This window comes from Phodopus roborovskii, unplaced genomic scaffold, assembly GCF_943737965.1.
Source record: "Phodopus roborovskii unplaced genomic scaffold, PHOROB, whole genome shotgun sequence".
Lineage (NCBI taxonomy): Eukaryota > Metazoa > Chordata > Mammalia > Rodentia > Cricetidae > Phodopus > Phodopus roborovskii.
The window spans coordinates 14,355,307-14,368,299 of NW_026126448.1; the positions used below are offsets into that span (position 1 = coordinate 14,355,307).

The 12,993-nt window shown below is 52.1% G+C and overlaps 1 protein-coding gene across 2 annotated transcripts in view; it reads left to right on the forward strand.

The window, feature by feature from the left end:
• Positions 1–9,655, forward strand: part of Stk40 (serine/threonine kinase 40) — a 41,778-nt gene extending 32,123 nt beyond the window's left edge. For both annotated transcript variants that reach the window (XM_051188750.1, XM_051188749.1), the window contains exons 7-10: positions 4,644–4,759; positions 5,793–6,057; positions 6,394–6,478; positions 7,499–9,655. In XM_051188750.1, coding sequence (XP_051044707.1) covers positions 4,644–4,759; positions 5,793–6,057; positions 6,394–6,478; positions 7,499–7,717 — 685 coding nt within the window. In that variant the 3' untranslated portion in view covers positions 7,718–9,655. The remainder of the gene's footprint in view (positions 1–4,643; positions 4,760–5,792; positions 6,058–6,393; positions 6,479–7,498) is intronic.
• The last annotated feature ends 3,338 nt before the right edge of the window (positions 9,656–12,993 follow it).

Here is a 12,993-nt window from a genome sequence, read left to right on the forward strand (position 1 = left end):
TGAGCAAAGGTTTGCCAGCCTGAGAGAACCCAGTGTCGCACTCTGCAGAGGGGAGGGAAGGAAACAGGAAATTCCAAGGCTGCTTTCACCCCATCTGGCTAAGTGAGGAGTCAGGGAAGATGAAGGGGCAGGATGTGGGGGTCGGACCTGGCTCAGAGCCCACCCTGCGCTGCCTCTTATTTGGAGACTGCTGCTTCGTTTTACGTGCTAAGTGAATTCATCCATGTGTCCAGTTACCAACACTCAGAACTTGTTTCTATTCTGTAGAGTCGAGTGATCCTACCTTCCTACAAAGAGCTGTAAAATCGCCAGGTGGGGGTTGGTGCTTCCTAAACACACCCCCAGTGTCAATTCTGAGAGGGCCTGAGGTTCCTATGAGTGAGGCAGGAGAAGAGGCCAGGAGCTCCTAGCCCTCAGATGAGACTGAGGACCTTGCAGTTCCCCAGGCTTGGCTGGGACTCAGGAGAGGAAGGCAGGAGTTGGAGGGCACTGGGCACTTTGACCCAAAGTTGTGAAGAGTGTATTATCTTAGCACACCAATGTAAGGACTTAGGCCTGGTTCCTAGCACTCAGAAGCCAGAAGCAAGGGCATCACACATTTGAGGTCAGTGTGGGCTATATAAATAATCAAGGACGACCCTGTGTTTAAAAAACTATAATAAAGAGGATAACTTGGGTCCTCTTTGTCCTAGACCTTTTGTGGGACATTGAAGAACCTGTGTCCCAACCAGCCAGGCTCTTCTTAACAGTTGCTTGTTGGTTTGCTGGCTCTCTGAGCATCTTGAGGGTCATCATGGAAACACTCAGTGGGGCTCCTATCTGTTAACTGCACTAGTGTGCATGGCCTCTTTTTTCCACTGGTGGATTTGCTCCCCTCCTTCCTCCTGGCACCCAGTGCTGCATGTTCTGAAGGTGAACCTCTGGAGTCCTTGGCATAGCTATGGCAGGTCTCACGTGACTTTGGGTTGCAGGGCACTGTACCTCTTAGACAGATTTGAGCTACCTTTCACTTGAGTACCAAGACACTCAGGAAAGGCATGAGGAGACACAGCATGGGAAGCCCCTCATATTCCCAGTTCATCTTTGGCATGCCAGCCCTTTCCTACCCACCCTGCCAGGCTCTTGTGCTAAGTAGTGGAATGCAGACAGATGGACGTGAGCCCCCAGGGAAGGGAATGGGAAGAAGCAAGGGCTGAAATCTGAAGTTGTCCTTGGGGTTATGTGAGGCTGGCTGTGGGTTTCTTCTTCCTCGTTCCTCTTGGGTAGGCAAGTTGCATACCAATTCCTAGAAAAGCAGAACACTGTGGTAGCCCAGGGGCCATAGCTGAAGTGTGACTCACTCAAAGCAACCCCTGCTGACGCACATCGCCCTGCCACCCTCAACGCCCTTGCCCTCCTGTCAGGACCAGCTGGGGGGGACTGGGACTCCTGGGGAGCTGTATGCCACACTGCCAACGTGGGTGGTGGTGGCAAGGCAGGCAAGCATTACCAAGCTTTCCTGTGGGAAGGACGCTGGGTATCTCAGGGGCAGAGCAGCCACCACAGGCAGAAGGTTGGGCGTCCTGCTGGCAGGATCTAGAGTAATGATTGCATGTGCTCCAGGGCCGGTTATCAACCATGTCAGAGACAGCGTCTTTCCTAGGCTCTCCTAGGCATGCCAGCTGGCAGAGGAGGAGAGGCTATTGGCAGCTACCTCTGGCAAGCTTGGGGCTCTGTGCCCCTGGTGCCCATCGTCCTACCTAGTCAGATCCAGAGAGTCAGGCTTTGCCATTTTCCCCCTCAATAGGAGTTTAGCAAGAGGTTCACACAGCAAAGAAATGGCGGACGCAGGGTCGCCCCAGCTCAAGCAATCCTCCCAGCATCCCAAGCCTCAGAGACCACAGGATGTATCTGTGGCCACAGTGGCCAGCACAGAAAGTTAGTGCTGTTGTGTGAAACCTTACAGTCCTGTGACATGGGAAGCTAACAGCCGGGGTGTTTGCATCCCAACATGTACATGATCCTTGCTGAGACCCTTTGTCTACGTTCTTAGGCTCTGTCCTACAGGCCACCAGGCAGGTTTCTACAGGGCATCTTGGGTAAGAGCTGGAGCCCATGTTTCCACTGGGAATGTGGAAGACAGACTGGCCTTTGTTTGTGCTAAGCCCTTTGCCTGCAGAATTCCGTGAAGTAGCTGAAGGGCTCTCAGAGCCTCTTGGAAGCAGCTCCTGGGGAAATCCACTCAGCCACATACCCTGTCCTGGAGACTATTCTAGAAGGAGGTGTACAATGCCCTTCATTGGACAGCTTACCACTGTTCCCCAGTTGCCATGCTCAGCCAGTAAGCACAGGCCAGTGCACTTAGGGAAAACACATCCCTCCTCCTTGGTGCTCCCCTAGGTCCTCTTGGCAAGGGCCACTGTCCCTTTTACCCCAGCTGTTGTGGGAGGGCCACACCACGAGCTTCCTAGAAAGGTTCCAAGCCCAAAGCCGCCTGCTTGATGACTCTCGGAGAAGAGCCTGTTTTTCTAGGCCAAGGCAGTCTGAAACCCAAGTAGAGAGATGAGTCAGCCTGGATGGAAGGAAACGTCTTTGGCGGCTGGGCTCTTCCCAGGGGGCTCTGGGGCCTAATAGACCTGGGCTTGGACCTACTTCCCAATTTTCTGAAGCTGTGTGGATGGGCAGGTCCCTTTACTTCTAGACCTTACTTGTACCAATAAAGTCTCCCTCACAGGCTGCTGTGGGAATAGATGAAAACAGCCCACCCGAGTCCTGGCGAAAGGAAAGAAGTGCTCCATGGCCCCAGAGCTAGCTCTGTGTATTTCCTGTGTGCCACCCCATTATTCCCTCCATCGCAGCTGAGCACCATCTGCTCGCCTCAGCTCCCCTTCTTATGCCATGGGCTCTCCTGGGAGACTGGCACCAGCTTCCTAAGAGCCACATTCCTCACTGATGTCATTGTTACCTCCCAAAGGCCCTGCTGCTCCTAATGAGGACCTCTCAGGCACCTCTGCTGTTCATAAGTTTTGGCCATAGGGCTGGTGTGCACAAGCCCTTGCTTTGACCCCTAGCACTAAAGAAAACAAAACAACGACAAAGATGGTTGGAAATAGACAACACATTGTCTCGTGGGTGACTCTGAAATGTGTCTAAGCTGTGTGAGTGATTCAGTGTGGCTGCAGTCCATAGTGACCTGCTACACTTGAGGACAGTGCCTCATTCACAAAGCGGTGTGGGTTCTGCATCCTGAGCCACCGCAAGCCCATGCAACAGGACCCCAGAACTCTTTCAAAGAAAGGCTGCCTGCTTAAAACTGTTAGCAGAGGGAACCCCAACATGGCAGAGCTAGCCTTGGCAACATCATCAGCTCACAATGCCTTCCCTTCCTGGAGTGAACTCTCTGGCTTTGAGACAGCCTTGAACCAGTAAAGACCCAAACCTTCATTGTTTGCCATCTCCTAGCCATTGGGCTCATGCCAAGCCAGCCAACATCAACAGCAGTGTGCATGCCCTCCCATGAAGCACAAGTTCTCCATCCTCCCAGTGCTGAGTCCCTGGGTGGCTTTGGTCTACAGTGGGTTTAGAAAGACAGAGTGGTTGAAATGGTTAATGGTACCATTGCTCTGAGCTGGCACCCTCCATTCCCATTCTGTTAGCTCCGAGGATTCTGAGGACTAAGAAGAGCTGAGATGACACACTCACCTTATCGGATGGATGCCAGAGCTCTTTGGAGAGACCTGCCTCCCCCTAATCCACAGAAAAGATAGGCTGAGGTCAGGGAATAAAGCTGAGTTGGTTAAGTGCTTGCCAGGCAAGTTTGGAGGATTTGAGTTCAGATCCCTAGCACAAAAAGCCAGAATAGTGGCATGAGCCTATACTCCCATCCCTGTTGAGAAATAAACAAGAGGATCCCTGGGGCTTGCTGGTCAGGTAGGCTTGCCAAGTTGGTGAGCTCTGGGTCCAGTAAGACACCTGTCTCAAAAAATAATGTAAAGGCCAGGTGGTGGTTACACACACCTTTAATCTCAGCACTTAGGGGCAGAGGCAGGCAGATCTCTATGAGTTGGAGGCCAGCCTGGTCTACAGAGTGAGTTCCAAGCCAGCCAGAGCTACACAGGGGGGGTTAGGAGAAACCAAATACATACCAGCTGTGACATTTGGCCTTCATAATACACACACAGACATACACACAGCTGTCAGCTGGAGGGTATGGCATAGAATCAGCTTCTACACTCTACCAGAGCATGTGGAAACTTCCCGTGGGACAGAATCCCATTGTGAGGCCTAGGCCTGTGTACTGGGCTGCCTGCGGAGAGGTTGCCTCCAGTGGTGAGGGAGGGGGCTCAGGGCCTGTACCCTGGCCACAGTGCAGTGAGGCGGGGGTTAAGGTCCTTCATGTCTGCTGGTCTTTTTCCTGCATGTGGGAATTCGGGAACCATGTTGAAGTTGTGAGCTATTCCCAGTCTTGAGTATTGATGAAAATCTCTGGGAATTATTTCAGCTCCAAGCTGTACCCTGACACTGAGCCAGAGCAGCAGGTTAAGGGGAGGAGGCTGCTGTCCTCTTGGAAGAGAGAGGCCTGGTTGCTTTTATTTAGAGTAGGGACCTGACCCAGCAGGGTGCCTGGCTCTGCTGCCTGTGTTCACTCTGTCTCCCATTCTTAGGACCCATCGGATAACTATCACCAACTTCTGCCTTGGGAAACATCTTGTGAGTGAGGGGGATCTGCTGAAGGACCAGAGGGGGAGCCCTGCCTACATCAGTCCCGATGTGCTCAGTGGTATGTGTGGTCTCACATTGTGGCAGTGTGCTCTTTAGACAGATGGTAGCCTGTGGGCAGGCCCTGGACTGGGTGCTGGGCTTTCCTGAGCCCAAGCCAGTCCTGACCCACCCTGTACAAGATCTCTGGTCTAATGGAGGAACAGGACAGACTGGTCACGTGCCCACATCAGGTTAGAGCTATGAGAGAGAGATGGGCATTCCAAAAGAACATATAAGGGCACATGGGAAAGATGTGGCATTTAAGCTGCAATGCTAAAAACTAGAAGCCCAGCTGTGTGAGCATGGTGTCACACATCTGGCACCCCAGCACTCGGGATGCAAAGGCAGGAGGATCTTGAGTTCTAGGCTGGCCTGGCCCATATAACAAGACCCAATCTCAACACTCCTGTGCTCAATAAAGCTATATTGCTAACCTAAGGACAGTGTCACAAAACCCCTTTTTACAGATGAGGACACTAAAGCTAAGGTGACCTGTTTAGCACCTTCAAAAATTAGTGATAGGTTTCCCTGTGACATTTTCATTTTTATGCATATATATATCCACATGCTTTGTTCCTCAGTCTGCCTTCCCATCCCTCTCCCATAGCTCTCTGTTCCCCCATCTTCCACGAGTCCCTTTCCCATTCCTCCTCCCTGTGGTGGGGACATGCAGACCATACCACTGACAGGGCTGATAAAGTGAATGCCCAAGGCTAGGCTGGGCCCAGGTAATGAGCACAGTGACAACACCTGTGTTGGATATACTGCCTGTGAGCTGCTCTGTGAGCTGCTGTCCTGGGTGTGGGAGTGGTAATTAGCTCCCAGAGTCTCCTATGCTGGTAGAGAAGAGCAGGGCAAGGTGGGTGGGCTGCACACACCCAGGCGTCATCCCGGGGAGCAGGGGACTGGCAAGCAAGCGTGCAGGAGCTCAAGCTATGCTTGCCTTGGGAGTAAGAATGGGCAAAGGCCATGCAGCAGAGCTGGGGTTTGGAGTGAGTCGCTGCCTGAGTTAGTTATCAATCCAAGTAAGTGTGCATGTGCTTTGTCCCCAGGCCGGCCGTACAGGGGCAAGCCTAGTGACATGTGGGCCCTGGGTGTGGTTCTCTTCACCATGCTGTACGGCCAGTTCCCCTTCTACGACAGCATCCCACAGGAGCTTTTCCGCAAGATCAAGGCTGCGGAATACACCATCCCCGAGGATGGGAGGGTCTCTGAGAACACAGTGTGTCTTATCCGGAAACTGCTGGTCCTTGACCCTCAGCAACGCCTGGCTGCTGCGGATGTCCTAGAGGCCCTCAGTGCCATCATTGCATCGTGGTAAGTGGGCCTGCACAAGGCCAGGAGCTCAAATGTTCTGCCACCCTGCCCCAGACTTGAGCAGCCCATTTCTCTGCTACACCATCAGCTTCAGATTATCCTAAAGGTAGGACTATGAGGATATAGGCAGAGTAAGCATCTGCCTGCCTGCCAGACATGTCAGCTGTGAGGTGGGCATTGCCTTGCTAAGTTCCCACCACAACCCTTGCAGCAGAGAGATGCCCAGAGCAGTCAGCATGTTAGGCAGGTCCTGACCGGGTCCTAAGCTAGACTGATTTGAGACAAGTTAGGAGCAGTAGGAACCTGTCTAACCTGACATGTCCCTCTTCCCTGCAGGCAGTCCCTGTCCTCTCTGAGTGGGCCCTTACAAGTGGTTCCTGACATTGATGACCAAATGAGCAACTCTGACAGCTCCCAGGAGGTGAGTGTGGAGAGGGAAGCAAGGGCAGGTATGTACAGGACTTCCTTCTCCAGCCTTGGCAACAGAAAGATACTGTGGCCTGTCCATCCGAGGTCCCCAGTCTGAGAAGACACAGCTGACAACGGACAGAGTCAGCTCCTGGGAGGCCCCAGTGCCAGGCAGCCACCTGGGTTCCTCTTCCCATTCAAGTCCCGTTCCTCTCCTTCTCTTCTCTCACCCTTCCTGCTTTTCAGTTTTTAGATGATTCATTTGTCTGTCTTCTCCCTATTCCCTGCACTGAAGAAAGTGAGCAATGGCTGGGGACAGAGACAGGAGTGCTAGTCAGCAACTGTGGGTGGTCTGAGAGCACCCCCAGGAGGGAAGCTTCCCTTGGAGCTCCCTAGCAAGCAGTGGGCAGGTCGGACCGGGAGGGGCCATGCCTGGGAGCCCTAGCCAGCTCCCATCGGTCCACCCTAAGGCCTGATCCCATTGACAAAGGAAGGGCCTGAAGATCAGAGAAGTAAAGTGATGTGTGCACAGTCACACAGCTTGGCAGCAGGGGAGCTGTGCCTTGGTCCCAGAACCCTGCCTTCCTTCCACTAGTCAGGGCCTGCTGCTGCAGTCTCTCATTGCCCGCCTGCACAGCAGGGCGCTCGGCTTGAGGCCACCGATGGAGAGTAGCCCTGCTCTCAACCCTTGGCATGCATCAGCCCCTTAGAGTTGAGAGACCCTTCTGTGAGGAGACACACCCGAACCCCCACCCTCATACACATACACACCGCCACCATGGGTGAGGAATGCTAATGTAACCTGGAAGGTAGAGATCCAAGTCAGAAGACGGTTGTGTGCAGCTAGGGCCTGCTACAGTCATCACATCGGTCAGCAAGGTGAGGGCCAGCTGGCTGGAGGACTTCAGGGCCCCATGCTTAGCCTCTGGGGAGACAGCCTGAATCATGATGCCTGGGAAGCATGACCTCAGTAGCCAGGCTGCCCAGCCCTGGCCCCGTGTTCTGTCTTCACCTTGGTCTCTCGGTCTCACAGGCAAAGGTAACAGAGGAATGCTCCCAGTACGAGTTCGAGAACTACATGCGACAGCAACTGCTGCTTGCTGAAGAGAAAAGCTCCATCCATGAGGCCCGGACGTGGGTGCCCAAACGGCAGTTCGGTAGCATGCCACCAGTGCGACGGCTAGGCCATGATGCGCAGCCCATGACTTCTTTGGACACAGCTGTCCTGGCACAGCGCTATCTGCGGAAATAGTGCCCTCAGCTAGGGCACCAGCCCAGCCGAGCTGGACTGACTCCCAGGCTGCTATAGGGACAGGGCAGGGATAGGGACAGCCCAGGTCACAGCCAGGGTCAACAGAGGTACCACAAAGCTACCTTTTAGGATGATTGCTTGATTTTTTTTTTTAATCTAAAAATTCTAGATAACTGATCTGCTTTTAATCATGACATTTTAATCTACCTCTGTCTATCTAACCACACTGTCTCTGGACCGACTGCTGGGAGGAAAGAGGGGAGCCTATGCTCGCCATCTAGGCCCTGGAACAGCTACAGCCCGGCCAGCCACTGCTCCCCACAGTCCATATAAGCTGACCATGCAGCTCGCTACTGGCCCCCAGTGAGCACCCCTTCCCGCTATCCACGTCCTCACCACCACCCCTCCCCTAGGGCCTTCCCTCAGTCTAAGCTTTGAAACACTTTTCACCTCATCTTCTGCCCGATTCAAATATATTTATTTTTTTACTGAACTCAACTTCTCTGCCCCCCGCCCCAGCCTGGCTGGGTAATGGGGCCCACATGTATATGCAGGCCCCCTTCTCACCCCCAGGCACCTAGGAGTTCTCTTGCCAGTTCTTCTCTGCTCTCCCCTACTGGGCCTGTTTCTACACTTGGCTCTTTCTTTGTCTCTGAGGTTTCTGAGGTGCTGCACATGTGCATTAGCCCTGCCTCCTCCATCCTTCGAGTGGTACCCAGGATAACATGGGCATGGTGTAAACGGGCCTGTGGTGACTTTGGAGGATGCTCGGACCTGTGAGGGACAGGCCACTATGCTCAGAGACCCTCCCACCCTGCCTCAGAAGTGACCCTGGGCAGATGCCTACCTGGGGGTGAAAGACTTGGAGGAAACCTGTAGGGATCGGGGACCTAACTACCTGGCTTGAGAACAGCCCTGCTATCCTTTTTGAGCCGAAATTTTGAAGTGGATGCCCGTCTTGCCAGAAATGCTGTTCTCTCCAGAATGCTCCTCCCTGCACTGGACTTGGCACACCCAGTAGCAAGCAAAGACCCAGTTCTGCAGGCCTACACCCTGTGTAACCTCAGAGAGCACAATGGCCCCCTCCTGGCAGTCCTAGACCCTTCCTGCCTCTTGCTCTCCAATGGGGGAGGTCATGTTTCCTAGAGTGTGAGCTGCCCCTCACCCCCTGAAAAGCTGACTCACTGTGAGTGACCTTGGGCAAGTTCCCAAACCTCCTTGTGCCTCAGTTTCCCCATCTGGAAAAAATGGGGCCACCTCTTGCCAGCAGTAGCAGGGCTGCCCATGTCCCTCCCTCCCCCCCCCCAATCCCTCCTATCCAGCCCTGGGCGCCTGTGCCTCTGTTTTGCTGGGCCTGCAGGAACCCACCTGGGCCCAGCACATCCCCTAGCATCCAGCCCTGTCTCTAGTTCAGCCATCCTGTTGCTGGAGTCAGGGCATGGTGCTGGGTGGGTGGGGGGGAGGGCTCTTTTCTATATTTATTTGATAATGAAAAGTCTCCTGAGGGAGCAGAAATGCAGTCAGCCTGGGCTCCAGCCCATGACTGCCCTCCAGTGAGGCTCTGCGGCCAGGTTAAGGGCCCTCCTGGGCGGAGCCCCTGCCTGGTGTCTCAGGCCTGCACCCACAGCCCTCCTTTTAAAAGCAATACCTTCAGGTCTGCAGAGTCCATCAGACAGCCTGGTTCCTGCCAAGGTCAGCCCTAGGTCTGATGGTACTTCTGGCAATGCAGATGAGAGGTTGGGCCTACCCTCACTGGTGTCACACACTGAGAAGTCCTATTGTAAAGAAAAGACCAAAAAAAAAAAAAAAAAAAAAAAAGAAAAAAGAAAAAAAAGTCACAAAAAAGAGTTTGTATAAAGACGTATTTTTGTACTACATGGGGACTCTTCCTGCATGTCAGCAATAAAACTTCCTGGTCTGGAGCCACCATTGCCTGCAGCAATGCCTATGTTCTTGTCCTCAGTCAAGCCTGCCATCTCTATTCCAGCAGGGCAGGTCCTGGGTCTCTGGGCCATGCCAACAGGTGCACTGCGACCTCAGGCCAGCAAATAGTTAAGTCATGCTGTCAGAAGCAGGAGGGGACTGGAATATCCTGCCCCCTGCCAATAGCCAATGGCAGCTTCTAGGTTGGCATGGCCCTGCTTCTGCCCACTGAAAGCAGGGCCTTGACAGCTAGAAAGCCATCAGCCCCCTCTTTACAAAGTCCTGTGTCAGAGGCAGCCATGCACTCACATGCCTGTTTCAGGGAGCTGGGATAAAGAGCTAGCCAGAGCTGGCCATTTCCTGTACTGCCCTCTCCTCCTTGGGAAACCCAGGGCTGCCCGCCTTCCTTCCTCCTTCCTTCCGTTGCCTAAGTTTAGACTGTGGAACGTACTTCCCAGCAAAGCCAAAAAACAGCTAGCACTCCCTGGTGAAGGAGGTCGTAGGCTAGACCATCCTTCGCTGGGCAAGAAAGAAAAAGGCACCACAGCAAATGAAGCCTCTCCCAGATGGGCCGGATTCTCATGACTGCTCTGCCCGACCCAGGTGCAATACCGTGAGATGCCCTTCCTCTCGTCCACCACTGCTAGCTGCTGCCCTGGACCTGGTCTCCATTCACTTCTCACTTTGAGTACAGATGTCTCTAGGCGGTGGTGGCACATGCCTTTAATCAAAGCACTTGGGAGTTAGAGGCAGGCGGATCTCGGAGTTTGAGGCCAGCGTGGTCTACAGAGTGAGTTCCAGGACAGCCAGGGCTGTTACACACAGAAATCCTGTCTTGAAAAACAAAACAAAGAGGGTACAGTTGTCTCTGGGGCTATCTAGGTCTCCCAATCCAGCCCTCAGAAATGGTCTGGCCCTCAAATGATGCTCAGCAACTCCTCAGGTGTTTTTGCTTTTGCAGTTAGAAAAATCCACCCTATTTCTTCAGACACTATGCCTTCCTTTTTAAGAATTTTTTTATCTTTTAAGTTTATAATTGTTGTGCCTGCATGTCTCGGACCCACTCGTGTGTCTGGTGTCCACAAAGGCCAAAAGAGGGCATCAGATCCCTGGAATGGGAGTTACAGGTGATAGTGAGCCTGTGCTCTTAACCTCCAAGCCATCTCTGGTTTATTGATCTGTACTGGGACTGTTTGTCCTTTACTAATCTTCAGGTTTTGTTTCTTTTTTCCAACGATATAACAAGCAAGCTGAAGTTTCTCCATCCAAGAGCCTAGACCACCTGATCCCAGCTTTCTGTCCTTCTGTCTGTCTTCATTCCTTTGCAACACTAATCCCCTATCCTACCCCCAGCAGTCCAGGCACTACAAGGACCAGGGGAGCCATCTCAAACTTGGGGATAGCCAGGTGTGGTGGCATATGCCTGTAATCCGACATCTCTGATCTCTGATTTTGAGAGCAGCCTGGTCTTTGTGGTGAGTTCAGGCCAGTAAGGGCTACACAGTGAAGCCAGGGGTTGGGGTTTGCTCAGCACACAGGAAGCCTGGGTTTAATCCCCAGAACTACATAAACTGGTCCCATCTCTGTAATGCCAGCATTGGAAGTGGAGAATCATAGGGTCAGAAGTTTAAGGTCATCTCCAGAGGCCATGAAATTCTCAAAAACAAAAATTTAATTGCTTTTGATCAAAATACATTATTAACATGTATAAAATGTCAGAGAGGCCAGAGAGATGGCATGGCAGTTATGAGCACTTAATGTTCTTCTGGAGGACCTGAATTTGGTTCCTAGCATCCACATTAGGTGGCTCATGGCTGCCTGTTACTCCAGCTCAAGAGGCTACAATACCCTCTTCTGGCCTTTGCTAGCATTACACACACAGCAAACAGACATACATAAATTTGTTTTTCAAAAAACAAACTTCACCCAGACAAACACACCTTTAGTTCCAGAACTCAGGAGGCAGAGGCAAGCTGATCTCTGTGAGTTCGAGGCTAGTGTGGTCTACAGAGTGAGTTCCAGGACAGCCAAAGCTATACATACATACAAACACCAAAATAAATTTAAAAATAAAAGAGAATAGGGCTGGAGAAATGACTTAGTTGTTAGAATAATTGTTCTTACGAAGGACCCAGGTTTGATTCCCAATACCCACATGATGGCTCCCAGTTTTCTAAACTCCAGCTCCAAAGGGAGCAGACCCCTCTTCTGAACTCTTCAGGCACCAGGCAGGCACAAGGTACACAGACATACATGCAGGAAAAACACAACATAACAAGCCTCAGGTAAAGGGCCTGCCAGTGATTGTGTTAAGCTTCTTTTTGGTATAATAAAAACCATGGCCAAAGGCAGCTTGGGGAGGAAAGGGTTTGTATCAGTTCCCATTTGTACTCATCAACAAAGGAAGTCAAGGCAGGAACCTGGGAGTAGAACCTGGGAGCCATGGAAAAGCGCTGCTTTCTGGCTTGCTTTTTTGTTTTGTTTTGCTTTTCGAGACAGGGTTTCTCTGTATTGTTTTGGAGCCTGTCCTAGAACTCACTCTGTAGACCAGGCTGGCCATGAACTCAGAGATACTCCTGCCTCTGCCTCTGAGTGCTGGGATTAAAGGCGTGCCACCAACCTTCCTTATACTTAACTGCCCAGGGCTACCTGTCAAGTGACACCGCCCACAGTGGGCTGGGCCCTTCTACATGATCATCGATAAAAAACAAGCCCCACTGGCTTGCCTACGGGCCAGTCTGATGGAGGCATTTCTCAGTTGAGGTTTCTACTTCTCAAACCACTCAGCTGTGTCAACAAAAACCTAGCCAGTGCAACTGACCCCCTTTCTGCTGCACACACAAACATATCACAAACCTTAACTGTTTTTTCCTGTTTATCTCTAAGTACTCAAGTCTTTTTTGCTTTTCGAGACAGGCTTTCTTTGTGTAGCTTTGGAGCCTGACCTTCTGCTGGCTTCTCTTGCTGTGTTCTTCCCCCACCACCCATGGAGCTTGCTCAAAGCCTTCACCCCATGTCCAGTCTACCTGGTTCCCCTATGCTCAATTACTGATCAGTCCTCCCCTACTGAAATGTCAGGACCCATAAATGGTAGCAGGAAAATCTTTGGGTCTACACAGAGAGAACGGGGAATCTTGTTTGTATTTTTTTGAGACAGGCTTTTTCTTTGTGTAACAGTCCTAGCTGTCCTGGACCTCACTTTGTAGACTTGGCTGGCCTCGAACTCACAGAGATCTGCCTGCCTCTAGATCCGGAGTGCCGGGATAATGGGCCACCATACCATGCTTGGCTATTTCCTGGGAATCTTAACTGCTGGACAAAGTGGAGGGAATTTGTACTTTATATTGTTCAGT